Genomic DNA, 26451 nt, shown 5'->3' with positions numbered 1-26451 from the left:
ATGCAGTCATCCCAGCTAGAGGGCACCAGGTTGGGGGTGGCAGCTTTAAAACGCTGGCCTGGAAAGAGTTCAAAGTGGTCTAGATTGGGAGCTGGATGCTGGATGGCTGGGAATCACCAACCACTCTCTCCCAGGGTGACAGATGGGACAGCTTCCAGGCACTTTTGCTCCACTGGGTGCTGCTACAGCTCAGCTAGTAGTGGCCTAAGACCCAGCCACAGAAATACATACATATATATATGGACTCTCTTTTCCTGTGCTGAAGCTCCTAGAACCCACTCTGCCCATAGGTTGGGACTGGCATCTTTAAATAACCCCTGCCAGGCTGCCAGAGAAGATGTGGTGTTTGCCTGTTCCCCAAAACGTGAGAGTAGCTTTTCAGGAACTGCAAGCACCGTTCTGCCCTCAGCCTGGAGATGTGCCTCCATCTTGGCCTTAGAGCAGCTACAAGCCAACAGCTGAGAGTTGGGGAGGGGGAGAATTGCAGCCATGCTCTATGAGCAGAGGGTGGTGATGGTTACGCAGACAAAGAGCAAGGAGGTAGTGCATATCCCGGACTGGCCTACACAGCACACCAAAAGAACCATTGACCCCACCCCACCCCTGGCAACCCAGTGTGCAAGGTTGAGGGGGAAGAAGCGGGCACATGATGGGAGTGACGCTGTCCCCATGTGGGGCTATCCGCTGTGGAAAAGACGGATGCGCTGGACGATATCCTTGCGGCACAGCGGGCAGGTGCTCAGGGCCTCAGAGCAGGCCTGGCAGCAGCAGACATGGCCACAAGTCAGGAATACCACCTGGGCCTGGGGGGAAAAGAAGAGGAAGAGGCAAATGCTAGGACCACAGCTCTTACCAACAGCAGGGCCTCCTCACCACCTCCCCCTTGCACACATGTCATCAGAGATCAGGGTTTTATTCCAAAGCATTCTGATCCTGCGCTTCATCCTACTCCCCATACCTCCACAACAAAGCCTGCCAGAGCATCTGACAAACAAAACAGTTTCTTCTCTCAGGTTTGACATCTAAGACATGACACACAAGGAAAAAAGGATGGGAAGGAGGAGGAAAAAAGCAAGTTCAGGCACAAGATAAGAACATCATCAGAGGATCCCTGCTGGATCAGGCCTTGAGAAACATCACAGCTTAGGACTGATGGGTCTTAGGAAGGCCTTCTATAGCTGTGGCATAGAGATGGAGTAGCATTCCATTGTGTCATGCTAATTCCCTGATGCCTCTGAGGATCACTTACTCTGCCTGACATGCAGGTTAAGCTTTCAAAACTCCTGGGTGGAGGTCAACCTACCTCTCGCTCCATGCAGACCACACACTCACAGCGGTGCTCTTCTGGTGGTGGGGCAGAAGGAGCCATGGCGGTGGGGGGCTCTCTGCTGGTCCCCGGAGCAGCAAGCTCTGCCTCTTCTGTAGGCTTCAGCAACTCTGCAAGTAATTGGAATGAGCTGGGCACTGAGAACAAGCAATTTTATGCAGAGTGGATGCTTTGCTGATGAGCTGGGCTGAAAGGCAGTGGAAGAATGCCAAACCCCCACCCCCCCAACAAGCTCATGAGAGGTGGCGAGGGGAATGGAGCTTGTGCCAAACCTCAATCCCTGCTCCAACTATACAAGGCAGCTTATGTCCTTAGGAGAGAGGATCCAGCAAGTTACCTGGGATGGTTTCAGCCACGGCGTGGATCTCTCGGGCCTTCCGGATGATGGAGTGCTGCAGGCCTGTCTCTGTGATCCCCATCTGGAAGAGGACATAAGCAAATGGCAAAGCGCAGAAAGGAGCCTTCTGAACAGCATGGTTCTCTCCCAGGTTTACTTTTATCCATTTCACTGTGTGTGGAACTTCTATATCAGTACAAATTATGGTCCAGTCCGGTGAAAAGTGGCGGGTACCCATCGAGACTGGCAGGGAGCCCAAACGGTAGGCGGAGCCAGCTCATGCCTGCCAGAGCCAGAGCCAATCGCAGGCAGAATCAACTCATTTGAAGGTTGTCCCCATCCTCCTCCCTGCAAGGAGCAACCCTGAGACTTAAGAGCAGGGTGAAGGTGAGAGGTTGTGTCACCTCCACCCCCTGGACTGGTTGTGAGAAGGTATGCAGGTGGGGGTTGGCTGAGTGAGGGCAGATTGAAGCTGGGGGGGAGAAAGCACCCCACATACCCAGGCTCCAATGGTGCAGCCCAGAGGAAAGTTCTGAGGGCTGAATAGAGAGGCCCTAAAGGAAGCACCCAGCCCCTGGCCATGAGGTTCCCCACCGCTGCTCTAACCTTCCCCACGTACCTTGGCCAAGTCACTTGGGACCATGGCGCTTAGCATTTTGAGTGAGATCCGGTGATGTGCAAAGACGGGCGTGTACTGGTCGGCTGACAGGTCTGCCAGGAGCTTCACGAGCTGCCGTTCCAGTCCTTCCTCCTTCAAAGAAAAAGGAGAGCAGTGTTGCCAGGTGGTCTCTTGACTGGGAAACCCAGACCCAGGAAGCCTGGAACCTGCCATAGGTGAAAGAGGAGGCCAGAACCATAAGGGGCTGCCAGAGCCAGTGAAGCCCATGGAAGAGGCAACCTTCTTCACCCCAGCACTTCTGCTAGCCAGTCACCTGCAGCCGGAGTGAAAGGGGCTTCTGGTCCAAAAGCCGCTGGTACTGAATCAGCCAGTAATTCTCTTGCTTTGTCTCACTCTTAGCTTCCAGCTCCCTCTGCAAGGAAGAAAAACAGAGAGCCAGGGTGCGGTAGTGGTTAGGAATGTCGGACTAGGATCTGGAAGAGACCAGGGTTCAAATGCATGCCTCCCTTGAGCTTCTTGGGGGGAAAGGTGGGATATGCAAGCAAACAAAGGATCATCATGTGCAGCTTTTGCTGATTCCAGGAGTGTAGCCTGACACCTGGCCTCCTCCAAAGCACCTCTGAGAGAGGGGCAAAGCCACCAGGTGTGGAAACGGGCAGAAGGCTGAGCCTGTGTGTGTGAGTGGGAGAGAGAATTAGCCCCGCTTACAGGTGAGTTGTCTCCTTACCAAGATGGCCTGCAGCTCTTCCTCCCGCTGCCTCTTCTCCTTCAGCAGCTGCTGCAGCAGGTAGGTGAGGGCTTGCCGCTGCTCTGTGATTGCCTCCTGAAACACAGCACACAGGCATTAGGAAGCATGCACCATGAGGACTGTGCAGCAGTGGAAGTGGCTGCCCCCAGAGGAGGCAGCTGGCTCTTAGTGCAAGCCTTCCAAAGCAGAGGCTGCTCCAGCCACCTTTTGGGGGATGCTCAAGCCTGCATCCGCAATGGGGAACCATAGGCCTCCTGGGGTCTGAAGGCAGCCCTCCAGGTGTCTTTACCTGGCCCTTGAGACTCTCCCCAAGCCATGCCCTATTTCCCCATGCTGCATCCCCCCACCCCAGGATGTGCCCATGAACTGGGATATAATGCTTCTTGCTTGCCTTGATGGAGATAGAGGGAGGGAGGTGTCTGCGTGTGAACCTCTGACTTTTCCCGCTACTCGAATGTAGCATATTGAACAAAGAGTCACACCAGTTGCTCCACCCACTTTTGTCTCTGGACCTACCCACCACTGGCATTTGGTCCCTGGAAGGCTGCCCATGAAGCAGCACTGCTGTAAAATGTTCCCCACGCCCAAGGCTAGAAGGCGGCGTGCAAACATCATCCTAGCTCTAGGGTCTGAAGTTCGACCTGGACCATCCTGGATGCACCCTCCCCCCATCTCCATATTCCACTGCCTGCTCCCCAACCTCCAGATGCAGCAGCACAGATTCAAAGGAGCTAAGCTGGGTCACAAAAGCGCCAGAGGTTCCCTCACCCTCATACAGAACCTTCTGTTTGAGGTTTGTTTAAAGCAGGTGGGGAGGCAATTTGTTGTGGCCCTCCAGATGTTGCTGAACTGCAACTTCCAGCAGCCCCAGCAGCCAGCATGGCTTCCAGCCAGGAGGAGATGGGAGCTGCAGTCCACCAACTTCTGGGCCCCCCCCCCCAAGGTTTCTCCCTCGCCTGGTTTGCAACAAGGATGGCTAATGCGGAGTCCCCCAAATGGTTTTTGGCTACTCCCAAATTCTCTGCCCTCACTTGAGTGGATGGAAGCCGAAATTCTGCATCACTCCATTTGTTCTGCTAGCCACGGGGCAAAGCGTTGCTCAGTTTGCTCAGCTCCTGCCCTGGCTTCAGAGATTTCAGCATGCTTTGACCCACCCCCCCACCCCCACTTTTGAACATCTTTCTGCAACTCTGAAAACCAGAACCTTGCTTGGATCCCCCCAACCCACCACTTTTCCCCACCTTGCAAAATAAAAGCGGGGATACTAATTGTGATTAATGCAGCCTGTCCTCCACTGGCTGAGGAGAGCAAATGGAGAGGATGGCGTGCTCTTTGGGGATGTTGCTTTTGGAGTGGAGATTTGAGAACAACCAAAAAACAAAAACAAAATAAAACACACTGAAGCAAAACCAGCAAAAAAGAAAGAAAAAAAAAGAATTCAAATTTAAAAATGCAGAAAATGTGGAATGCTCAGCAGATCTCAATGTCTTTTTCCTGCCAGCCCACCCACCACTTGCCCCTCTGAACACTACAGCAGGCTACTCCTACAGATCCCCAGGTCTCCAAAAGCAGTAGCGTTTGCAGAGCATGCTAAATGAAGCCCCAGGAGGCAGGAACCAGGGAATCCCCCCATCCCATCCCCCAAATTCCTGCCTCGAGCACCAAGACACCTCAGAAAGCAGAAGGAAGAGCAGGGCGGGAAGAACGTGAGCCGAGGGAGAGGTCCAAAAGAGGCTGACGTACCTGCAGTGCCTCTGTGTCCAACTGCTGCCTCTTTAACTCCAGCTGGGTCAGCTGCAGTAACTCTCTCTCTATTAACTTAATCTAGGCAGAAGATGAAACAAGGAGGGTAGGGGGAAGTTTGTTTGGTTTTTACTTGCATCAGGAAGGACTCCACTCTCTGCTGTTCGCACCCTGGTCCTATAACTGCATCGCTGTGGTTTCTAGCACTCATTTGGCCCAAGAAGAGTTAAGCTGAGCACCTGGAGGTCTCTCCCACAGAACCCTCCTTGCCTGTAACTGGTGTGGGGCCAAGAGGGGTTTCATTCTGGGGAAGGGAGTCCTCACGGTGACCAGCTGGACACTGTGGTGTGCAAACTGCAGGTGAGATCCTCAAGAACAGCCTTCCCCCACCTGAAATCCTCCAGATGCTCTGGACCACAACTCTCATCAACCCTGGCCAGAGATGTGGGGATAAACAAAGCCCGCTGCAAAGAGTCTTTGGAAATGCAGCTTAGTCACCTCCCCTGACAAATCACGATGAAATACCCTGCTCTCCTAAAACCAAGGGGAAATCTTATCGTGGGAACTGAGGTGCTCTTTCCTCAAAGGCCAGGTGCAAGCCTTCAGCTAAAGCAGGGCTGGGGAACTTTTGGCCCGCAAGATGCTGCTGATCTACAACTCCCAGCAGCCCCAGCAAGCAGTCGGGGCAGAGGAGTGATGGGAGTTGTAGTGCAGCAACATCTGGAGAGCCACAAAGTTTCACACACCTGAGATAAACCTGGGCTGGGGGAAGCTGTGGCTCTCCAGCTGATGGCAGAGTACAACTTCCATTGTCCCTTACCACTGGTCATGCTGGCTGATGGGAACTGGGAGTCCAGCAACAACTGAAGGGTCACAGGTTGCCCCAGCCCTGCGATAAAGACACCCCCCACTTCACTCTAGAAGTGGAGGTAGCTTAGGAACGTAGGAAGCGTCCTTATCCAAGTCAAACCGTTGGGTTCCTGTAGCTCAGGATTGTCTACACTGACTGGCAGCCGTTCTGCAGGGCTGTAGGCAAAGAGTCTTTTCCCAGCCCTACCTGGAAATGCTGCTGGGGATTGAACTTGGGACCTTCTGCATGCAAAGCAGGTGCTCTGCCACTCTGCTATGGCTCTTCCCACTAGTTAGCTGGCCAGCCTAGGATCACTCATGAGCCACTGAGCATCCAGGAGGCTTCTGAGAGAAACCGGATGCAGATTCCAGAGCCTGTTACAGTTCAGCAAAGCCACCAGAGAAGAGGGAAGACCACAAACACCAGCACCTCTCAGGAAACCCTCTCCCTGGGCAGAAGAAAAAGCCTTGGGACCCCAGCTAGCCAAGTGCTAAGGGTCAGGTGGGGGGATAGCGCCGACAACCTTGCAAACTCTACCACCTCAAACCACTGGCAACAGCTCACTGCCCCTGTTGGGGGACAGCCTGACCTTAAGAAGCAATGTGTTCCATGTTGGCCAGAATGGATTTGACAAGCAGGTCAGAAACAAATTAAAATGAATGAAGAAACTTATACACGACAACCACTGTAATAATGGGGATCATGCTGTTCATGGGCTGCCGTGGGATGGAAATGCAAATGGAGCCCCTCCCCCCCTGAGATGAGGCAGACCTTCCTGGGCCTGAGGGAGGTAGGGAGAGGATTCCGCTGTCCAGAGCCCCAAAGAGCTCCCCTTGTTCCAATGGCTTTGAGAGGGAAGCTGGACCATGTGAGAAACTGTCAACTGTTCATCCCACCCAATCCCAGTCCCTGCAGACCCATGACTTCCACTCACCTGATTTCTGATCTGGCAGTGCATGAGATCCCTCTTCACCTGGAGGGCTTCAAATGCAGCCTTCTGCATATCACTCTGAAAAAAACAGAGCATGCAAGTTCAGGAGAGCACACCTAGCCAGTTGGGGAACATGTTCCAACTGGAATAACATCAGGCCCCATTGTTGTGGGCCTTGAGAAATCGCCTAAAGATTTACTCCAGTTGCCACAAACCTTGCCTACTTGTAGACGTTTTCAACCACAACTCCTATCAGTCCCAACCATAATGGCTTCATAGGAGGCAACTCATACATTGAAATCATTATTTTAGAACAGGAGAGAAAGCACTGTGTATATAAGCCAAAACAGAGTGGTGGGCTGTGATGAAAAGGGGCAAGGGAACTCTTTTGAGAACGCTTCCCACCCAGGGGTGCTCCAAGAGTAAACTGGGTCCAAAGCACAGAAAGAGCTAACAACTTAGCTAGATGGACTTGGTATGTATTGCAGGGGGTTGGACGAGATGTCCTTTTGTGCCCCTTCCAAGACTAGAGCTCTGATTCTCCCGCTCCCCCTGCCATACTTTGCTTTGGCTCACCCTCTCCCATCCTGCATACAGAGGTGCTGCCCTTTTTGCACCCATATCCAGCAAAATACCTCCTGTAGGATCTGGCTGATGGCTTTGTTCTGGTCCAGCTCCTGCCAAGCTAGGATTTGCTGGAACTTCTGGTCCATCTTGGCTAGGCTACAAGAGAAAACATTCCAAGGGTTACCACCATTGCCTCTCGGGAGACAGAGGCAAACTGAGGGTGAGAAGCGCTTTGGAAGACCTTTAGAGGCTGTCAGGACAGGAGCCACTAGTATCAGTACATTTGGAAAAAATCAAAGCCTGTCAGAGGACGGAACCAAACTAACTCCAGTGGGTTTAGGGAACAGAGCCAATATCCCAAGCACACACTCTCTCCCCCCTCCCCCCTCCCTCCACCTTTCTGGCTTACTCTAGCAGGGCCAGTGTGAGAATGGTGTTCTTGGGTTCTGGCACATGGGGATGGAGGGACCCCCCACCCCCATCCACACCCCTATGTCAGACTTCCAATCGCTCTAAATGGCAAGTGATGTCAGCTGATCAACAGGTACCAGAATGGCATCATGGGCCAAATTAGACTCCCTGGATGTAGGGAGCAAGACTGACCCATGTGCCAGAGGTTTCCCACCCCTGCACTCACATAATCTATACGTTGCTGTGATTAACAAAACAGAGGTTCTATTTATGTGGCAAAACATTTCAGCTTCCACCTTTGCCAGCTATTCCACTAAAAACGAAAGCCCGCCGTTTCCAAAGTGGCACTTACAGAGCTTTGAGACTGAACGTTCAGAAGGGCTTCGTTTGCAGAAGCTAAGTGATGCTGGTGTTGTTCTCCTGGTTGAGGGCATGTGGTGGCCAGTGCGCTCTTTGCATAATTTCTACTGCTGCTACTGACAAGTCCGACAGACTGCAGCCCTCAGAATCGAAATGTCTAAGCAGCTGGTTGCTCCGCCTTTCCAGCCAGAGCAGCTAGTGAGGTGAAAGCAGAAACATTTCACCTCATGGATAAAACCTTTTTCTTGTTAATCGCAGCAATACACACACACACACAAATAAAAACAACAGCATCACCACCCTTTCTACAAACACAGTGTTGTGGACAGAAAGTCAGCCTGTGGGAGAAGAATCGGGATCAAATCACCCTTCAGCTACAAAGCTTGCTGGGTGAACCTGAACCACTCATTCTCTCTCAGACAAACCCACCTCGCAGTTGTGAGGATAAAAAGTGGAGGGAAAGCACATTACGCTTCTTGGATGAAAGGTTGGATTTTAAATAATAATAATAATAATAATAATAATAATAATAATAATAATAATAAAAAATATGGTCCCCTCCCCACAAAGCATAGAAATGCCCATTCTCTCTGGGAGTACCTGGAACAAGTCTGGTTGACAAGATCTTGCCGGCGTGACTCGTAAGCCACCTGCAGCAGCTTGTTCTTATAGGTCTCGGCCAGCATCTGCTGCATGGCCGCTGTGGAGGAAAGAAAATGCAGGAAGTCAGGGCCCTGGAGGCTTCTCCTGAGCTTATAAGAGCCTGTTCAAAAACTGTCTCATCCCGCACGTTAGAACAGCACCAAAATTTTCCAGAGATCAGGAAGCAGCTCAGGAGGCTTCCAAATCCATTCCCCGCCTCCAACATTCCACAATTTAGCAGAGGTAGGAAAACCTGGGGAGGGGGTGTACAGGAGAGATGAAAGAGCAGGACTAGGGGTAGGTAGGGAAGCGTTGTGCCTGCTTCTAGGGAAGGAGGAACCAAAATGGCAGTGCCTTTGTTGTTGATGGGGGAAGAAATACGGAGTACATAAACCTCAATGGTGAAAAACCCTGGAGAGGTTTTGGGGATTCGTGCAGAATTTTGCGGGCAGCGCTCTCACTTAAGATTGGATTGAAAGCATCCTAACAATCTCTTCCATGCACTAAGCCAGGGGTGGGGAACCTCAGGCCCAGAGGGCTAATTGTAGCATCCCAGTTCTCTGCCTGGTCCTCAGAATCCTCCCCAAGACACAACGTCTTACTCTGGCCCTCTTCAGGGGCTTTTGCCTGGCTGAAGTGTCTCCCTGAATTCTAAAAATACCTCGTTTGTCATGATGGAGGACAGAGAGGGGATGTGTGTGTGCATGCGTATGTAAAAAAATAGGCTATGGTACAAAAGGAAAAAAATACATTTGTTGTCCCACCCACCCTGGCATGTGGCCCCCAGATGGCTGCCCAGAAGAGAATACAGCCCTTGAGTGGGAAAATATTCCACGTTCTTTCTGTAGAAATCAAGATAGTCAGAAGAAGTAGTTCTATGCCTGGGGTGTAAAGGCTCCCACCCAGAACTCCCACAGCCGCACTCACAGGCCACTTCCTTCCTGCGCAGCTGCTCAGCCTCCTCCTGAGTAATGGCCATCAGCTGCTCCATCCGGATCCTGGCAGGGGAAAAGGGAGAGATTCAGCCACTGCATGCCCTTCTCTCAACTGTCAGCCAGTGGCAAGGCCTGTCCTGCCTCTTTCATTGTTTAGATTAGACTGAAGGCTCATCAAACCTAGTGTTCCAGTTTCCAGCAGGGGGCAGCCGGAAGCCTCTGGGAAGCCTGGGCATGAAAGCAACAGTCATCTCCCGTTTTTATGCATAGCATGTGAAATTTTTCAAGAGGATAAGACAAACTCTTGGATGAAAAGATGATAGGAACTGTGGAGGCCACCTTACGCCGAGTCAAACCTTCGGTGCATCTAGCTCACTATTGCCTACAATGACTGACAACAACTCTCCAGGGTTTCAGAGAGGGAGCTTTTTCCAACTCCACCTAAGGATGCCAAAGATGGTACCTGGGACCTTCTGCATGCAAAACAGGTGTTCTACCACTGAGCCTTTCCCTGGTGGCAATCAATGGCTACAAGCTACAATGGAGGCAGCATGCCTCTGAATGCCAGGTGCTGGAAACCAAGTACAGAGAGATGCATCTGGTCAGTCACTGTGAGAACAAGATGCTGAACTAGACCGCCCATTGTCCTGACCCAGGCAACACTTTTTATGTTCTCGTGCAAAGGCATCATCCTCCCCACTCCTTACCCAGCCAAGAGCATCTGGGACACTCACCGGTCATTCTCCAGAGATTTGAGAATCTCAGAGCTCTGCTTTTGCCTAGAAAGAAAGCAAGGAGGGGAAAAAACGCCAGAAGGCATTATTAGTCCTCATTCAGTTGTAAGAGGAGGGGGGAAGCTCATGCAACCACCTGTCTGGACCAGCGCCTGGCTGAGAACCAGCATGGAGTGGAACCTATATAAAGTCCTATATAAACTCTCCACCTGAACCAAATCATGGCTGAAGCAACAGGGTGAAGGATCTTGGTAAAAGATAGCGAGAGAAAAACTCATTCCGCTATGAAGGGTCTGGCATTTCCAGACCACGACTCTTGGGATTTACTTTCAAAGGAAAAAATCCTGGACCAATTTTGCTAACATCAGGGATGTCCTGAAAGGGCTACTCCTGTTTGACCTCTTAACTTGAGAGCTGGGAACCTCAGACCCAGAGGCTGAATTTGGCCCTCCAAGCCTCTCTGCCTGGTCCTTGGGACTCACCCCAGCCAACCCCCTTGCCAGCCCTACTTAAATTCTTGAGTGTTTTTGTCTGGCTGGGATGTGCCCCTGAACTCTGATAATGCCTCTTGGTTGACTAGATGGGAGGATAGAGAGCTGTGTGTGTGAGTTCCAATATAAAATTTGCATGTGATGCTCCACCTATTTTAGCCTGTGGCCCCACAAACAACTGGCAAGTGGCCCTTGGAAACCTTCCCAGAAGGAAACATGATCCTCCAGCTAAAAATGTTCCCCAACCCCAACTGAACTCTTTGTCTGGAGTCACACCATCAGATCTGAAAATCCAGCCCAGGTGTTTTTGAGCCTTGGTGCAATAAACCCAGCCTGGGAGTGAAAACAGACAAGAGTTGCAAGCGTAGCTCCCGTGACTATTGCTCAACACCACCTCTGACCTCTGGTTCTCTTCCAGCAGCCTCTTGATCCGACCGGACACCCCTTGCTCCATCTGCTTCAGCTGCTCCAACAGCTTCATGCGTTCTTCTCCCAGGCGCTCCTGGTGCCGGGTCAGGCCCTGCTCCAGCCTCACCTGCTCCTGCAAGCAGAGAGCAGAACAGCATCAAAGGACCATTTCACTTGATCTCCAGGACAGCCTTATCTCCCACAGAGGCCTCCCTGGACCTTGCAACCCGAGGGTAAGCCTACATCCGGATTCCTCAGAATGGCACATTTTCCCAACCACAATAAGCAGACGTATGAACCTCTCTTATGGGCAGTGGAGGCTGGTCCACCGGGGTGAATGGGGCACTGTCTCCCCAGCCTACCCGCCTACCTGCAACCAGTTCAGCGGGTAGCAGCACCGCCTGCCAGCTTCTTCCTTCTTAGTCTCTGGGTGGCCCCTTGCAGAACTCAGCAGTGAGGATGAGGACAAAAGTACTTAGCAGTCTCCACCTGTCATTGACTCTGGCGCCATCTACTGTTGGGCTCCCTGCCTTCCACCCTACCAGTCTCAAAGGGTGTCGGTCATCACTGCCTACAGGGCAATTATCAATCCATCCTAGGATGACCTATTTCATTTTCTTTTACTTAGAAATATTTTTGAGTAGCTTAACCACGGAGCAACAGAAGGGTCCGGGGTGGTGGTAGAAAAGGGAGACAGACAAGATACCTCCTTCATGCTTTGGAGGATCTCCCCTTTCTGGGCGTGGCTCTGGTGCATGAGCTGGGCTTGACCTCGCTGCTCCAGATCCAACCAGCGCTCAAACTCCAGCTTCTCCTGCATCTTCTGCTCCTGGGAAGGACCAGCAAAAAGCCTCATCAGCACACACATGCAAACATGTGAACATGTGGCTTGTAGTGTTCCTCCTGGTGCATGACGAGAGAGAGGGCTTGTGTGTTCATAAACAGCAGATGGAAGTGAACAAACCTGTGTTTGGACTACAGACTGCAGGTGGGGGCAAGGGGGGGGAGAGCTTGCCTAACTGAAAGCTCACCCACACAAAATATAGTAAGGGTTATCCCCCTGCATGTTTTTTGCTTGTTGTTATCTAATCTTACAAATAAAGTTTTTTGGAAAAAAATCCCTCCCAATAGATAATCCTCATGCACGTAGAAATCTAGTATGCCATGGAAAAGCTAGGCTAGATAAGCTACTTTTCTTGGGTGGGGGGGGGAACGGGGTGTGTGTGTGAGCAGAAGAGTAATTAATTGTATGAGCTAACACCTGCAGTTTGAAGTGGTACAGTCCAGACACAACTCTGCCACCTCATCTTCCATTGAATTTTCCTCTCTTCTTCGGCTGCCACCCAGTGGGCAATTAATCCCTCAAGCTAGAGCCTAGAGTAAGATGGGACAGCAGGTGCCCACTCCATCAATTCAGCTGGCAAACCAGCTTACTTTGGGCTCCTCCTCTCTCCTTAAACCTTTTCCTTTCCAAGCTGCTTGTTACGATAACTTTGTAAGAACTAATGCATGAGCTTACTTCTTTGCCTCTTCTCTCTTCATTCCTTTTGTGCCATGTCTTAGATTATACACCTGCAGGTTAAGGACTGTTTGCTACTCGTCTTGTGTAAGGTGCTCTGGCTACCATTCTGACTGAAGCATTTTTATTATTTCAACACTTTACACTGGGGGGGACGGGACCTGTGGCTCTCCAGATCTTGCTGGACTCTTAACTCCAATCAGTCTAAGCCAGAATGCCCAGTCCTCAGGGATTATGGTAGCTGTACTCCAGCAACCTTGAAGGGCCAAAAGCTTTCCCATCCTGGCTTTAAAGCAAAGGAATTTGCTGACTGAGGAAACTGAGCCAGATCTATTTTTCTTCAGATGGCACTATCATCATCATCATTATTATATGTGGGCCACTCGTGTACGTAAACAATACTTTCCCACAGAAATTGGCGGATCCAGTGAAGAAATGGAACAATCTGAGGGAGTCATCTGGAGGGCATAACAGTTTTCCAAAAGGGAGAATGGCTGAACAATGGGAAATGTTTCTTACCTTCCGCTTCTCGTAGTCCATAAATTTGTTCTGAAAAAGGAGGAAGAGAAGAAGAGTTTGGATTTGATATCCCACTTTATCACTACCCGAAGTGGAGTCTCAAAGCGGCTAACATTCTCCTTTCCCTTCCTCCCCCACATCAAACACTCTGTGAGGTGAGTGGGACTGAGAGACTTCAGAGAAGTGTGACTGGCCCAAGGTCACCCAGCAGCTGCATGTGGTGGAGCAGGGAATCGAACCCGGTTCACCAGATTACAAGTCCACTGCTCTTAACCACTACACCACACTGGCTCTCACAAAAGGAGCGTGGATTTCACTGGCTTTAACACAATCCACCCACTCATTCATACAAACAAACACAGACACACACACCCCACCTCTCTCAGTTCAGGGGAGCCAGTGACCATTGTTAGGTTGAAGGCAGGGCTGGGGAATCTGTGGCCCTCCAGATACTGTTAGGATGTCCAACTCCCATCAGCCCCTGCAGCCGACATGGCCAGTTGATCAAGGGCGATGGGAATCCAGCGACATCCAGAGGGTAACACACTCCCTATCCCTGACTTTGAAGACCACTGCCTGCTTCTCAGCAATTACCTGCCACTGAGCCTCATTCTCCGCATATTTCGTGACCATCCTGCTGACTCCGTCCACCGAAGTCTCACCTCCGTCACTTTCCAACACTGGGAGTAAATACTGCGAGGGAGGATTGTACTCGATTCCTAATTCTGGGAGAAACCAGAAGACAGCACGGGCAGGTCAGTTATTGGCAGGGTTCAGGTATCACACACCTAAGTGTGAAGCACTGGGCAGAGCGCTAAAAATGAGTCAGGGAGACCTGAGCCCTGCTTGGCCACCAAAGGCATTGAGGTGGCTCTAGAATTCAGCAAGCATGTTTTCATAGGAAGCGGCCATATACTGAACCAGACAGTTGGTCCATGTAGCTCAGGGCCATCTACACTGGCTAGCAGCCCCTCTTCTCAATTCCAGACAAGGTTCTCTTCCAGCCCTACTTGGAGATGCTGGGCATCGAACCTGGGACCTTCTGCGTGCAAGGCAGATGCACTCCGATTGAGCTACAGCCCCTCCCTAGGCCCTGCATCCCAGGAGAGGAGTCTCAGAGGCATCAGGCGCTGTTGGGCTGGTCCTCTCCACCCTGCTTGCACTAGGCAGGCCCTCTGCTCTGCTCACCTCCACACAGAAACTGCTGGATGGCCTCTGTGCCAGCACTGCAGATGTCATTGGACGGGTAGGACATGGACACGGCATCCAGGGTCAGTGTCTGCAGAACAGACAGAAATATAATTATTTTAGAAGGTAAGAGGAGCCTGGCTACTGGATCAAGGCCCATCTAGTCCAGCATCCTGTTCTCACAGTGGCCAACCAGATGCCCCTATGGGAAACCCACAAGCAGCATCCAAGTGCAACAGAAACACTCCCAAATTCTAGCAGTATGAGAGAGGGAGGAAACCACTTTCTCTGCATCATGCATAATCTCATATACCCCTAACATGTCCCCCTCCTGACATTTACCTGTCTTTCCTCTAACTAAAAAGGCCCAAACATTGTAACCTTCCCTCACAGGGGGGTTGCTCCATCCCTTTTATCCTCCTAGCTGCTAATTTCTGAACCTTTTCTAGCTCTGCAAAATTCTTTTTGACGTGAACAAAAAAAGGTTCTTTTGAAATGCATTTTAACATCATCCAAAATGCCTTCCTCCAAACTGATCCCAGGACGGCGCACAATAATGATGATGAAATGCAATGAAAGGAAAAAATATAATCCCTCAGAAAACAAGAAAACTGACTGAAAGGCAGCCACATAGAACCCAAAAGCTGGCTGAAAGCAAACAGAACCCCTTTCAAATTGCCCTGGTCAACAATAAAGTTTTAACTAATTGCTGGAAAAATTGCAAGGTCAGTGCCTATCGAGCTCCTCTAGGAAGGGCATTTTAAAATCAAGGAGCCACTGCCAAAAAGGCCATGGGTTGTCTCCTGTACTAGTCCTACTCAGAGTAGATGCCTTGAAAGGTAACAAATGACTATGACCCATTGATTTTGATGGGTCTATGAGCAGAACTTAGTTGGCTACAACCTCTTCTCTTCTGTGCAACCCAGAAATGCAGTGGTCCAGTCATGGAAGGTTGAAGACCCATTACTATTCCCCCCCCCATCATGGCCCCAGTCTCCAGTGTCACTCAATCCACATAAAAGGGGGTGTTTTAGCCACTGGGAAGAAGTCTTAGCCTTTGTGTTGATTTGAGCCAATCAGAATGAAAGGAAGGGGAGTCATCCTCTGAGGACTGGCTTCAAGGATCAATCTGGAGAAAGCAAGCAGGGAAAATACTGAGGAGAAAGAGTTATGTGAGCTCCACAGTTAACCATTTAGGAACCCTGAAAACAAAAGCTGCTTTGGTTTCAAGAGAATAGTGTGCAAGTTCTGTTAGGTACAATGGAACTTCCAAGAGAATCACAACTTAAATCACTCTGAGAGAAGATGTTGGAGGACTCCAAATCATTTGCACAGCAAATGCACAGTAAATGGAAGATCTAGCTGAAAGGCAACAAATGAAGATCTGCATTGATTGTTGCAATGCGTCACTAATTATTACTACTGTATAATTATAAAACTGTTGCATTTTAGAAAGGGATCTAGCTGTGAAGGGGTGTGGCTTTGACCATCAAGAAAGGACCCTGCACTTCTGAACTGGCCACTAAACTACTGATGTAATCACAACACACTTCAGCAACAGACGGCACTTGGAGGAGGGTCTTAGTTGATGAGCAATGCAGGAGAAGTCTTGAGATTCATGCCCTTTGTAGAAGGCTAGATTGGCGCACAAGCTTCCCAGGAAGAGAAGAGTTGCTTATACCCATCCTAGTATGATCTGAAAGAAGCAAAGCTTTCCTTTCCAGCTCCATATTGACCTCTTCCTTCCGCTCAATATGAATTTTGCACCACACACACAAAAACAAAGCAAAAACTTCTTTGGGCACATACCTCCAGTGTTCGGATGTGAGCCAGTGCCTGCGGCAACTCCTGCACTAGGTTTTCGCTGATGTCTAAGGTCCGTAGGCTACGCAGGCCACCCAGGGAGGCTGGCAGTTCCTTCAGCTTGTTGCCTGCCAGAGAAGGCAGAATGTGCCAATTAACATTTGTAAAAAAGCCTGAAGCATTTCTGTTAGGGATTGTAGGAAAAGACCTGCCAAGGAAATTGAAGAACATATTCATGTATGCAACAATGGCGGCAAGAGTCTTAATAGCACAAGGATGGAAGAATGAAGAAATCCCGACAAAAGAACTGTGGCAAGAGAAACTGATGGACTATGCAGAATTGGCGAAATTGGCGCACCAACTGCATGATAAGGACAACTGTGATTTAAAAGAAGAATGGGAACCTTTTACAAAGTAGTTAAGGAAACAACAAAATGAACTGGACTCCTTGGCAGGTTTTGAATAAACATACACAAATTTATTATGGGTAACATAAAGACAGATAATTTAAAGATCTTAACAATTTTATAATATGCAGAGAATAGCATGTGCTGAAAAACCAGAAAGAGGAGCTGAGGGAAATCCGGGGGTGGGGTGGGGGGCTTTTTCTGGGGAGGGAAAAATAGGGGGGGAGTGAGGAGGATATGTTTTTGATAAATTGTTATGTTGAAATTTTGAATAAAAATTACTTTTTTAAAAAAAGAGAAGGCAGAGTGTGCAAGACGCAGATATTAACACACTTCTTGGATATATGTGTGTGTGTATTTGTATAATGGCTTGATGATGTCAGAAGTTTTATTTTCAATTCTTTTCCTATCGACCCCTAGAATGGAAAATGCTCCCATGGGGAAGTCCAGGCTGGTACCAGCCTTGTCACTGATGGGCACCAGGCAACAACATTCTTGGTTACCCCGGGCATTTGGGCAGATGAAGGATCTGGATGTTTTTACTACAACTATTTATAAAACTAGTTTTAAGTGTTTTTATTACTGTGAAATATGTTCCCCTATCTCTGCGAATTGCCGCCTGAGGCATTTCCTCCTACCTTTCAGATTAAGCGTCTGCAGCTGGACAAGGTCCCCTATCGAATCTGGAAGGGCCTTCAATAGATTCTTTTCAAAGTTCAGGACCTATCAAGGACAGAGAGCAGAAACAAGAGGGGTCGGTCTCCTTCCTGTTCCATTAGAGAGAGGCAGTAGGAAGTTCCTGTGAAATCCAATTCAGAGGGTGCACTTTACAGAGTGCTGAGTCTCTTGAGTTCAGCAGGCTGGTCTTGAGGGCAGGAGACAAAATGTCTGATTTTGATGACCCTGCTAAAACCTCAGGTGAGCACTTGTAAGGGAGCCAGCCAGCAATAAATCACACAGAGTAAATGAAGTTAACTCCTTCTTAGAAGAAACAAGGTCAGCTGAGGGGTGTCAGGCCTAATGAGCACAGCAACTCTGCCTCTATGAGGCAGTTGTGGAGGCTGAAGGTCCCCACTTTCCCACAGCTGTCTAAATCTCCTCCTCCCCTAGATTCTTCCCAAGATATTTCCCGAGCAATCTGAGATTCTGCCAATGCACCAGTCTCTGCTCCTCCCTCTTCGTGCCTCTCCTGGTCCTGGGAGACCAGGGGGAGAGGAGCAGAGCTTGTGGTGTGGCAGAAGGAGAGGGATACATCCTGGTATCTTCACCAGCCTGACTCCTCTCTACCTCTTGGTCTTCTTCCTGTCCTTTTTCTGCCTCTACTTCTGATTCTGGACTTCTCTCTGTCACACTCTCCCTGCTCACTAGAGCCTGTTAGTGCTTCAGCTTTCAACACCTCCTCCTCCAAGCTTCTCCCTCTGACCACGCATTGTCGTCCCACCACCAATCCCAGACTCTGAGAACTTTGTCCCTTGGGGGTTCCCCAGCAAGTGCCTCCCACCATTCCTCTGTGTCCAGCCAGTCCATGGCATCACCTTCTCATGGTCCAATCAACATTGGAAGCATTGTTTGTGGTGACACAAGAAGGAAACTGCACCCCGATTGTAGCATTCCCTCCCAAGAGAGGTTATACTAGCTCCCTCTTTGCTATCCTTCCACCAATAGACTAATATCTTCATGTTTGGATGGACTTTTGGAAACTAAGGTGCAGATGATACTGATCATTCAGCTGCTGTCAGGGCAAATTGGATTTTAACTGCTGGTTCTAATTGTGTTTTGATGTATTTAAGCTATTTTTTAAATTGGTCTGATTTTATTTGTATTTTACAATGATTGTTTTGAATGTTGGAAGCCACTTTGAATCCCAACTTGAAAGAATGTCAGGATATAAAAACATGAAAACAAACAAAAAAACAGGAATGCCAGGCTCTTGGTATTCATAGAGACCTGGCCAATCAGCAGGTTTCACACTGGCAGCCAGTCACATGGGCTGATGTTCCACACAGGTTTCTCTCTGTTTCTGCTCTGTGGTAACTAACCCAGAAAGGTCCTAGCCTCAAGCAATAAGAAGGCTCTCCATTCAGCCCTTGGTTTCACTATCCCATTTTGAGGGGCTAGTCTGAGCCTTCACAGTCCCAAAAGAGATGGAAAAGTTCCCATACTTTCTGAGTCACCACACTGACACTGCACACGAGAAACAATTCAGAACAGAATTCTCCTCCAGGATGTGTTTTGTCTCTTTTACCTGGAGAGATGTCAGTTGGCCAATATCAGGAGGAAGTGAGGTCAGCTGGTTGTCATGTAGATCTAAAACCTGGAAGGGCAGAGAAGGAAAATGGCCGTTCATTTAGCTGGCAAGCCTTCATAGCAGGGCTGGAGAACATTTTTTCTCTATTGAGGGCCACACTCCCTCAGCACTAACCTGTTAAGAGGCCAAAGCCAGTGGAGAGCGGACCACTCACTTCTCTGTCTCTGACAAACTGCTTCTTCCTCTTCCTCTGTCCTTGGCACCCCTCCCTCCCCTCCCCTCTCTCTCACACACACACTTCTCTGTCCCTGACATGCCCTTATTCCTCTTTCTGTGACACCCTGCTTCTCTCTTCCTCCCATTCTTCTCTGTGTATCTCTGACACCTTCCCCTTCTCTCTCCGAGGTCTCTCGTATATTTAAACAAGACATGGAACAAAATCACATAGCAATGGGACCTGGTTTCAAGAGCCCCCCTTCTGTCAACACACAGACAGTGGTTCTGTGCCTTCTTCACTATCAGGTCCAGAAGCTTCCACTCAATGATTCATTCCTACCTCTTGAGTCATTTGCAAAAAAAAAAAAAAAAAAAAAAAAAGAGTTTCAAGTTACCTTCACAGTTAGGAGATTCAGGATGCTACAGGATTTAGGGGTCAGAGATGTCAAGCAATTGGTGTGAGCAATCAGCACCTAGGCAATGAAAGAAGCAGAGAGGATATTATCAGAGTGATGCTGGGAGCCATAATCAAGGTTTGTTCTTGGCTAACTCACTTGTAGTTTGCTTGGAGAGAAATAAATGGTGAACCTGGGTTCAGAGGTAGCGATAACCCAGACTTGTTTCCTGGGAGTGGAGTCAGAGGGGCAGAGTGAGTGAAGTGCCTGCAGTTTCAGTGCACCCATATAAATCATGGTTTACTGCCACTATGATTTGGGAAACCAGTGCAACAAGTGATCTGGAGCGGGAGGCAATGAAGAAATGGACCTTGCCAGCAAGACACTGTATAGGCTTGGACTGCTTTTGCTCCCAGAAAAACCCTCCAGGGTGTTTGAGGAAAGTTAAAACACAACAGGGAGAGGGAATCTCTACACATTCAAAAGCACATTGTCCAAGACTCAAAGGGTCCCATTTCTGCCTATGGACATATGAGGCTTTGACTATTGTTTGAGGCCACCAGCCATTTCTTTCTCTGTGTGGACAAGAGGGTTCTCCAGCCTCATAAATTGTTTAGCAGGGGAGGACACAGGAAGAGTCTGATGCATAGAGAAGCCACCACCTAATTTTATGATATTGGCCTGTGTGTCAACATGGGCTTTGTCAACCTAATGCTCTCTGGGTATTTTGGCCTACAACTCCCATCAGCCCCAGTCAGCAGAGCCATTTTGGACTACAACTCCCAGCAGTCATGGCCAGCACTGCCATGCTGGCTGGGGCTGATGAGAACTGCAGGGAAACAATGTCTGGAGGGCTTTTGCCCAGTGGACAAAGCCTGTACTAACACATTGAAACATGTCCCTTACCTTCTTCTGCAAGACTTTACAGGTCGCCAAGGCTCCATACGGAATCTAAAAGCAGGCATAGGACAAAACCAAATGCTGGTCAGATAAAATGTTATTGTGAGAGAGAGGGGTGATCAGAAAAAAATACAAAAGAAGAATGGCAGATGAAGTTGATGGACTATATGGAACTGGCGGAAATGACTGGCAGAATCCAAGACCAGGGAGAAGAGTCGGTGGAAGAAGAATGGAAAAAGTTTAAAGACTATTTACAGAAATACTGCAAAATTAATGAATGCTAGAAGAATGTTAGAATGAAGTTATATGGCTTTAGTAGAAATGTTATAAGGAATTAAGTATAAATAGATTAATAGAATATTAAAGGAAAAATAAGGTTAGAATGTGTTAAGATAATTATAGGACAGAAAACAGAGGAAGATGGAAAGGAATTGCTGAAACAACTTATAGAAGTGGAATACAAAAAGGGAGGTGTGAGGAGGTCGTGGAAATAAGTGAATGAAAGATAAGATACTGAAATTGTTTGATGTGTTTTAAACTGTTTTTGTTTGGCTATGTTAGTTTAATGTGTCAGTGTTATGTAGTGTTTTTGTATTGTATTGTATTGTATTGTATTGTCCTTTTTTGTAGTGTTGTGTTTAAATTGTTGGAAAAGTAATAAATATTATTTTCAAAAAAAAGAAAAAAATACAAAAGAGATACTTTATGCAAGGGTCATTTTGTCTTGGGGCATATTACCATTATTTATCAGATTTATAGGCCCCCACTTTCTGCCCAAAGGAGCCCAGGGTGGCAAACAAGAAGCACTATAACCATTAAACTACATAAAAGCAATTGAAATGCAGACGCAGATGGGGAAAGATCTCTGCTTTAGAAGGCTTGTTGGAAGGTCATCACAGGCACAGAACAGACAACAGAGGCAGCGCTTGTCTGATATTTAAAGGAAGGGCATTCCAAAAGGCCCTGCTCCCGTATTGTGCAGAACAGACCTCCTGGTGATAAGAATGACAAGAAGATCCACCCAGGGACAGAGACCCTGCAGCCCTCCAGATAACTGTTGGACTGCAACTTCCATCATTCCTCACCATTGGCCACACTGACTGGGGCTGATGGACATTGGAGTCCAACAACATCAGGAGGGTTGATGCTCCTAGTCCTTGATGTCAAGATACAACACAGATTCTATGGTGATGGGTGTCAAGTGCAGTGATTTACACATTTCTGCCTCTGAAACAGATGGAAAGAGGAACCCACTCCTGCATAACATCTTCTGCTGAAGGATGATAATAAAAGGTATCACTCTTCAGAATGTGACACCACAACCCAAAGATAATGCCCAAAGAATGGGGTTTTTTTTTAGTTCCAAAGCAATGCCCAGAGGTGAAACCAGCAGAGCTTTTGATCCTTAACCATCACTGCAAATAAAGCACTTCTGCATGCAATGCATAGTAACTGTGGAACTCCCTCCCACGGGAGGCAGTGATGGCCAGCAACTTGGAAAGATTTAAAAGAATATTAGACAGATTCATGGAAGAGAAGGCTATGCATGGCATGCATGGCAACTAGCCATGGTAGCTATGCTCTGCCTCCACAGTTGGAGGCAGTAATGCTTTTTGATGCCGCAGGAGGAGTGGGTGCTCTTATGCTCAGGTCCTACCTGCGGCTGTCCCATTGGGGCATCTGGCTGGCCATTGTAAGAACAGGATGCTGAGCAAAATGGGGCATTGGTCTGATCCAGCAGGGCTCTTCTTAGGTTCTGATGTCAACAGCATGTCTCCCACCCAACCACTTGGCCAACATTTGGGAGTCAGCATCACCGGAAACGTACCTCTAAGAGTTCACATTTGGATATGTCAAGTATATCATCCGCTCCGGCTTCCTTTGCCTGTTGAGAGACAGACAGGTGAGCTGCATTTGCAAAAATGAGAAATCAGATGGTTGCAGGCCTTATCTCAATTGCTCACTGAATGTAATCAAAGTAATATATATGTATATTTAGGGAGGGGCGCGTGAGTAAGCCCCACTGCGCCCATGTTGCTTACAAGTCTCCAGTTGTCAGAGGTGTGCTCCAAGCCCTGCCAAATACTTTGGGGAAGGGCTGTAGCTTGGTGGCACAGCATTTCTTCTGTATGCAGAAGGTCCCAGGTTCAATCCCTGGCATCCCCAGGTTGGGTTGGGAGCACCCCTTCTCTGAAAACCCTAGAGAGCCACCATCAGTCGGTGCAGGCAATACAGATGTGGTGTCCCAACAGGGTGAGTCCCAATCAGAGGTGGGTGTCATGCCTCGACAGTGTGTCTCCTCATCAGAGAAGAACCAGGAGGCTCCAGCCTTACACCAAGCCCTGGGTCACGTTCCATCTGGGGGTGAGAAGTGATGAGGCCTAGGGCAGACGACCAGCACCAGGAGCGAGTTTGGCCTCTGGCATTGAGGTTGGACATGTCCTAAGCCCAAGGGAAAGCCTTAAACACCAGGTCCATCCCAGTTCATCTGGAGAAGTGCCCAACTACAGGCAAGGTCTCCTTGAGATGTAAAACCATCTTTTCAAGCAGACCCCTGGAACAGGAGGGAGATGATAGGATTTGGCTGAGGTTGGGGTGTGCTTACACCAACTCCAGCTCAAAAACCAGTGCAGGACTGGAAGAGCTACTAAGAATGTCTATATACCAGCTCGGTGCCCTGCCTGCTAACCAAGCTTCTGCCCAGGCCAATCTGATCTTGGAGTGCTCTAACATTGCCTCTCACCTGATCCTTGTTGGGAACTCTGCTGGTTTGGTTCCCCACTCCTGGTGGAAAGACTCTTCTGCAGAGTTTTCCACCAATAAGGGACATCTTTTTCTGGGTGGGTGGGCGGAGTAGGCACCCCTGAGGGTCTAGGACCTGACCCCCTAACCCCCCCCCCAGCTGCAACATCCCAGAGTTGGCACAGTTTTATGAAACAAATTATCACATGGCGGAAGGGCTTTTATACTGTGGATCTGCTACATCCATCCAGCCTGCTTAGGATTCATCTGTAACAAGGGCCAGAAAAGACCAGGTGATGACATTCTTTCATGGTTCCAGAAGATTCCTCAGAACCTTAGTGGAGCCCCAGCAGCTGGCCCACCTAGCTCTGGCCGACTTACCAGCTGGCCCACCTAGCTCTGGCCGACTTACCAGGCACATTTGGTACTCAAGGCGCTTGCGGGCTTCATCGCTGGGTTTCCTTTTACGGAAGAATAGCGGCATCTTCCTCTTGTCTTCCTTTTATCCCAATTCAGAGATGGAAAAAGGAAATGAAAGGCAGGAAGGCAACCACAACCTGAGCAACAGGAATTACATCTCTGTCAGCCTGAGAAGAAGCTGCTCATGTCGGACGAGTTCTGCTCAAGGTGCTGCCCTCTGGAGAAGTTGGGGGCGGGTTGGGGGAGAGAATAAATTTATGAATTTTATTTTCCATAACCCTTCTGTAGTTCAGGGGTGGAGAAGCCTTTTTTGGCTCAAGGGCTACATTCCCTTGTGAGGAACCTTTCAGGGGCTGCAGTGGTGGGGTGTAGCCAAACAGATACCACGGGCGAACCTCCGTCACATAAAATTGGCCAGGGGGTTGTGGTGGTGCAGAGAGGCCTGGCTTAAGGGGTGTGTGGCCTGGGATGAGTGCAGAGGGCCATACGGACACCTAGAGGGCAGTATTTGGCCACTGAACCCGAGGTTTTACATTCCCTGCCCTGTAGTGGCACCTCAGTTACACAAGCTGGGACATTTGTATAAGAAAGGGGTCAACCACCTATAGCCACTGGACCAAAATGTGCCTGTAATCCTCCCACTCCCAGTACAATAAAGGCAACTAACTCCTGCTGTGTGTGTGAGCTTCCACACACATTCTCACATGCAGGAAAGGAGATAGTGGCAATGCTGAAGACTGCCATTGTTTTATCAACAGCCTGGCAAGGTAGAGGGTCTAGAAAATTCATCAGGTAGCTCATTGCCCGGGGCACTGAGCATGGGGTTGAGGTGCAGAGTCCAAAGCGTGAGAGTTTAACACCTGTCTGAAAGTCAGAAATTCAACAGGGGCAGCTTTTCATAGCATGGGTGTGTACTGACAGGAAAAGCTCCCATAATAACATAGTGAGCTGCCTTATGCTGAGTCACTTTGATTCCTCAGTCTCATTATTGTCTACACTGACTGACTCTCCAGGGTGTCAGATAGTACACAACCAAACACTTCCACAAAAATCATCCTAAGACCTAAAATAGATATATTTAAAATTAATATAAATAACAGCAACAAAAAATCCTAAACCACACCCCAGCCCAAGTGTCAGTTCTTCTGTAGCTGGAGTCAGTCAGGGCCCCATCCTCTCAGTCCAAGTGGGAAAAGCCCTGCAAAGCAGGGAACAGGTCTTCCAGGACTCACGGGCAAAACACACACCCCTGCTCCCCAGAGAAAAATATGAGCCACAATCCTGAGTGCTATCAGCAGACAGGCATTTAACCAAGTGATTCCCAGCAGTGATAGGCAATGCTGGATCTGACCTATCTCCATCTATCATGAAGCAGGCAGCACTACGCTACTTCAAACTGCAGGAAGGTCCTGACTTTCTCCATTCCTATCCCTGAATGTAGGGAACCTGCCAGAACGTTTCTACTAGACTATTTGTTAAAGAATATACTGTATTCAGCTTTTGGTTTTTTCAGTGGAAGAGCATCACATCGTAAGTGTTCCCCAATATGGTCTAAACTGGCGCAGCAATCTTTCCTGACTCCCCAAAATCTCCAAGAGAACTGTGCTCTTGAACACTTTGTTTATGTAGCTTTCCCTTTTAATAGAAGATTGCAAACATATCAGAAGAGGAAGAAAGATAAAATCTTCCTAGCTTGTATTTACATGAAGAATATCCCCTCAATTCTGACTTAACCATCAAAGATTAATGTACACAGTCCATACATCCAAACAGGTGTCTAAATGAGATGGACAGTTGTTAAGTTATGGATTCAAATGGGATAGAAGCTGGGTTTCTATCCTGTGGGTTCAAACCAAATTTCGTCAGATCCACTGCCACCACCCCATGCCCTACAAGGACTCGCGCTTCTGTTTCCTAGGGAGCCCCCGCCTTGGGCCGCATGCAGAGCTTGGGCTGTTCATTGAAGAACATAAGGTGAGCCCTGCAGGATCTGGTCCAAGGCTGGCCAGAAGCCCTAGTTGGAAGCCCGAAAGGAAGCCCCAGTAGGAAGCAGGACCCGAACGCAACAACCCTCCCCGCGCTTGTGGTTTCCCCAGCAACGGGCAATCAGAGGCAGCGGGTGAAAAACAGGGTCATGAGGACTAGTAACTTACCTGGGAGAAATCCCCATGGGGGGGAGACGAGAGTGTACTGTGGGGTTTACTTCTAAGTAAACATGCCCACTGCCCAGGGCTGCGCTTGTCACTCAAGAGGCGCTGGAGGGCTCGACGGGTAGGCAGATGTTCAACAGGTGCGGCTTTGCCAAGCCTGTCATGCTAGGGGGTGTGGAGAAGGAGCCCCAATGGCAGCCTTGCCTGCTCTCAGGCAATCATTGCAACACGGCGGGGGTGGGATGGGGGAGAGAAACAGCAGCTCCCTTGGCCACACCCAGAAGTGCGGGAGGGAGGGGGAATGCTGAGGAGTAGCCCCGCCTCCAGCTACGCCTTAGCCACGCCCACCTCGACAATGTCCCCTCCCGCACCCTGTATGCACCGGCTCATACCGTTCCCTCACCACCGCCAAACTCTTTGTCTTTCTCCCTGCCCACTTCTCTTCCGTAAACGAAGAAACAAACATCGAACCGGCTCAGGAAATATTCGCGGTCTGTTACACAGAGGCTACACCTCAGCACGATCTCTTGTGCCTACAGACTTCGGTCTCTCGCCCACATCTAAAATGGAGACCGTAGCCTCGCTCCTCCACAGTGAATGCTCATAGTGGACATGGCGGAAGGGAGTTTTGAGTCTCGCGAGGTTGTGGCTGGAAGAGCAACGGTGTTTATTGGACGGCGGGAGGGTTGGTGGGCAAATACGTAGCAACGCAAAGTAGAGATACTAAAGTGTAGAGAAGCACTACGTACTATGAATTCGAAGAGAAGACGGTAGTTTTTCAGTAAAGGACCGGAAGTTTGGTCCGTCCCTCCTGGCCAAACCTAAAATGACTTCCTTTGAC

General features: G+C 49.1%; 1 protein-coding gene across 5 annotated transcripts; it reads right to left on the bottom strand.

The window, feature by feature from the left end:
* Nucleotides 1–663: 663 nt before the first annotated feature.
* On the bottom strand, nucleotides 664–26379 carry LRSAM1 (leucine rich repeat and sterile alpha motif containing 1). 5 transcript variants are annotated; one of them, XM_082208031.1, is made up of 25 exons: nucleotides 25993–26379; nucleotides 23453–23677; nucleotides 22127–22183; nucleotides 20305–20349; nucleotides 19399–19476; nucleotides 18785–18853; nucleotides 17178–17262; nucleotides 16139–16260; nucleotides 14330–14420; nucleotides 13736–13866; nucleotides 13142–13171; nucleotides 11810–11932; nucleotides 11097–11236; nucleotides 10205–10249; nucleotides 9463–9533; nucleotides 8494–8593; nucleotides 7191–7278; nucleotides 6559–6633; nucleotides 4775–4855; nucleotides 3011–3106; nucleotides 2597–2695; nucleotides 2284–2415; nucleotides 1665–1746; nucleotides 1304–1437; nucleotides 664–803 (listed from the first exon to the last, which is right to left on the bottom strand). In XM_082208031.1, exons 2-25 carry the CDS (start codon nucleotides 23522–23524, stop codon nucleotides 678–680), a joined length of 2172 nt encoding a protein of 723 aa, XP_082064157.1. In that variant the 5' UTR covers nucleotides 23525–23677; nucleotides 25993–26379; the 3' UTR covers nucleotides 664–677. The 5 variants fall into 5 exon arrangements, with proteins under 5 accessions (XP_082064157.1, XP_082064159.1, XP_082064156.1 ...); XM_082208033.1 differs by having other exon boundaries at nucleotides 23453–23597; XM_082208030.1 differs by lacking the exon at nucleotides 25993–26379 and adding an exon at nucleotides 25614–25869.
* Between the last annotated feature and the right edge of the window lie 72 nt (nucleotides 26380–26451).

Source organism: Podarcis vaucheri, assembly GCF_965113315.1.
Source record: "Podarcis vaucheri genome assembly, chromosome: Z".
NCBI classification, from domain to species: domain Eukaryota; kingdom Metazoa; phylum Chordata; class Lepidosauria; order Squamata; family Lacertidae; genus Podarcis; species Podarcis vaucheri.
Note: the sequence above shows the minus strand (reverse complement) of the source record. Positions and strands in the feature narration are given on the sequence as shown.

What these genes read in the sequence shown, in the direction of transcription:
- LRSAM1 (XM_082208031.1), bottom strand. Translation starts at nt 23,524, where the DNA reads ATGCCGCTATTCTTCCGTAAAAGGAAACCCAGCGATGAAGCCCGCAAG. An exon ending in GCCAACTGACATCTCTCCAG is followed by an intron (nt 17,263 to 18,784) that starts GTAAAAGAGACA and finishes TGTCCTTGATAG; the next exon opens with GTCCTGAACTTTGAAAAGAA. An exon ending in ACTGCCAGATCAGAAATCAG is followed by an intron (nt 4,856 to 6,558) that starts GTGAGTGGAAGT and finishes TCTTCTGCCTAG; the next exon opens with ATTAAGTTAATAGAGAGAGA.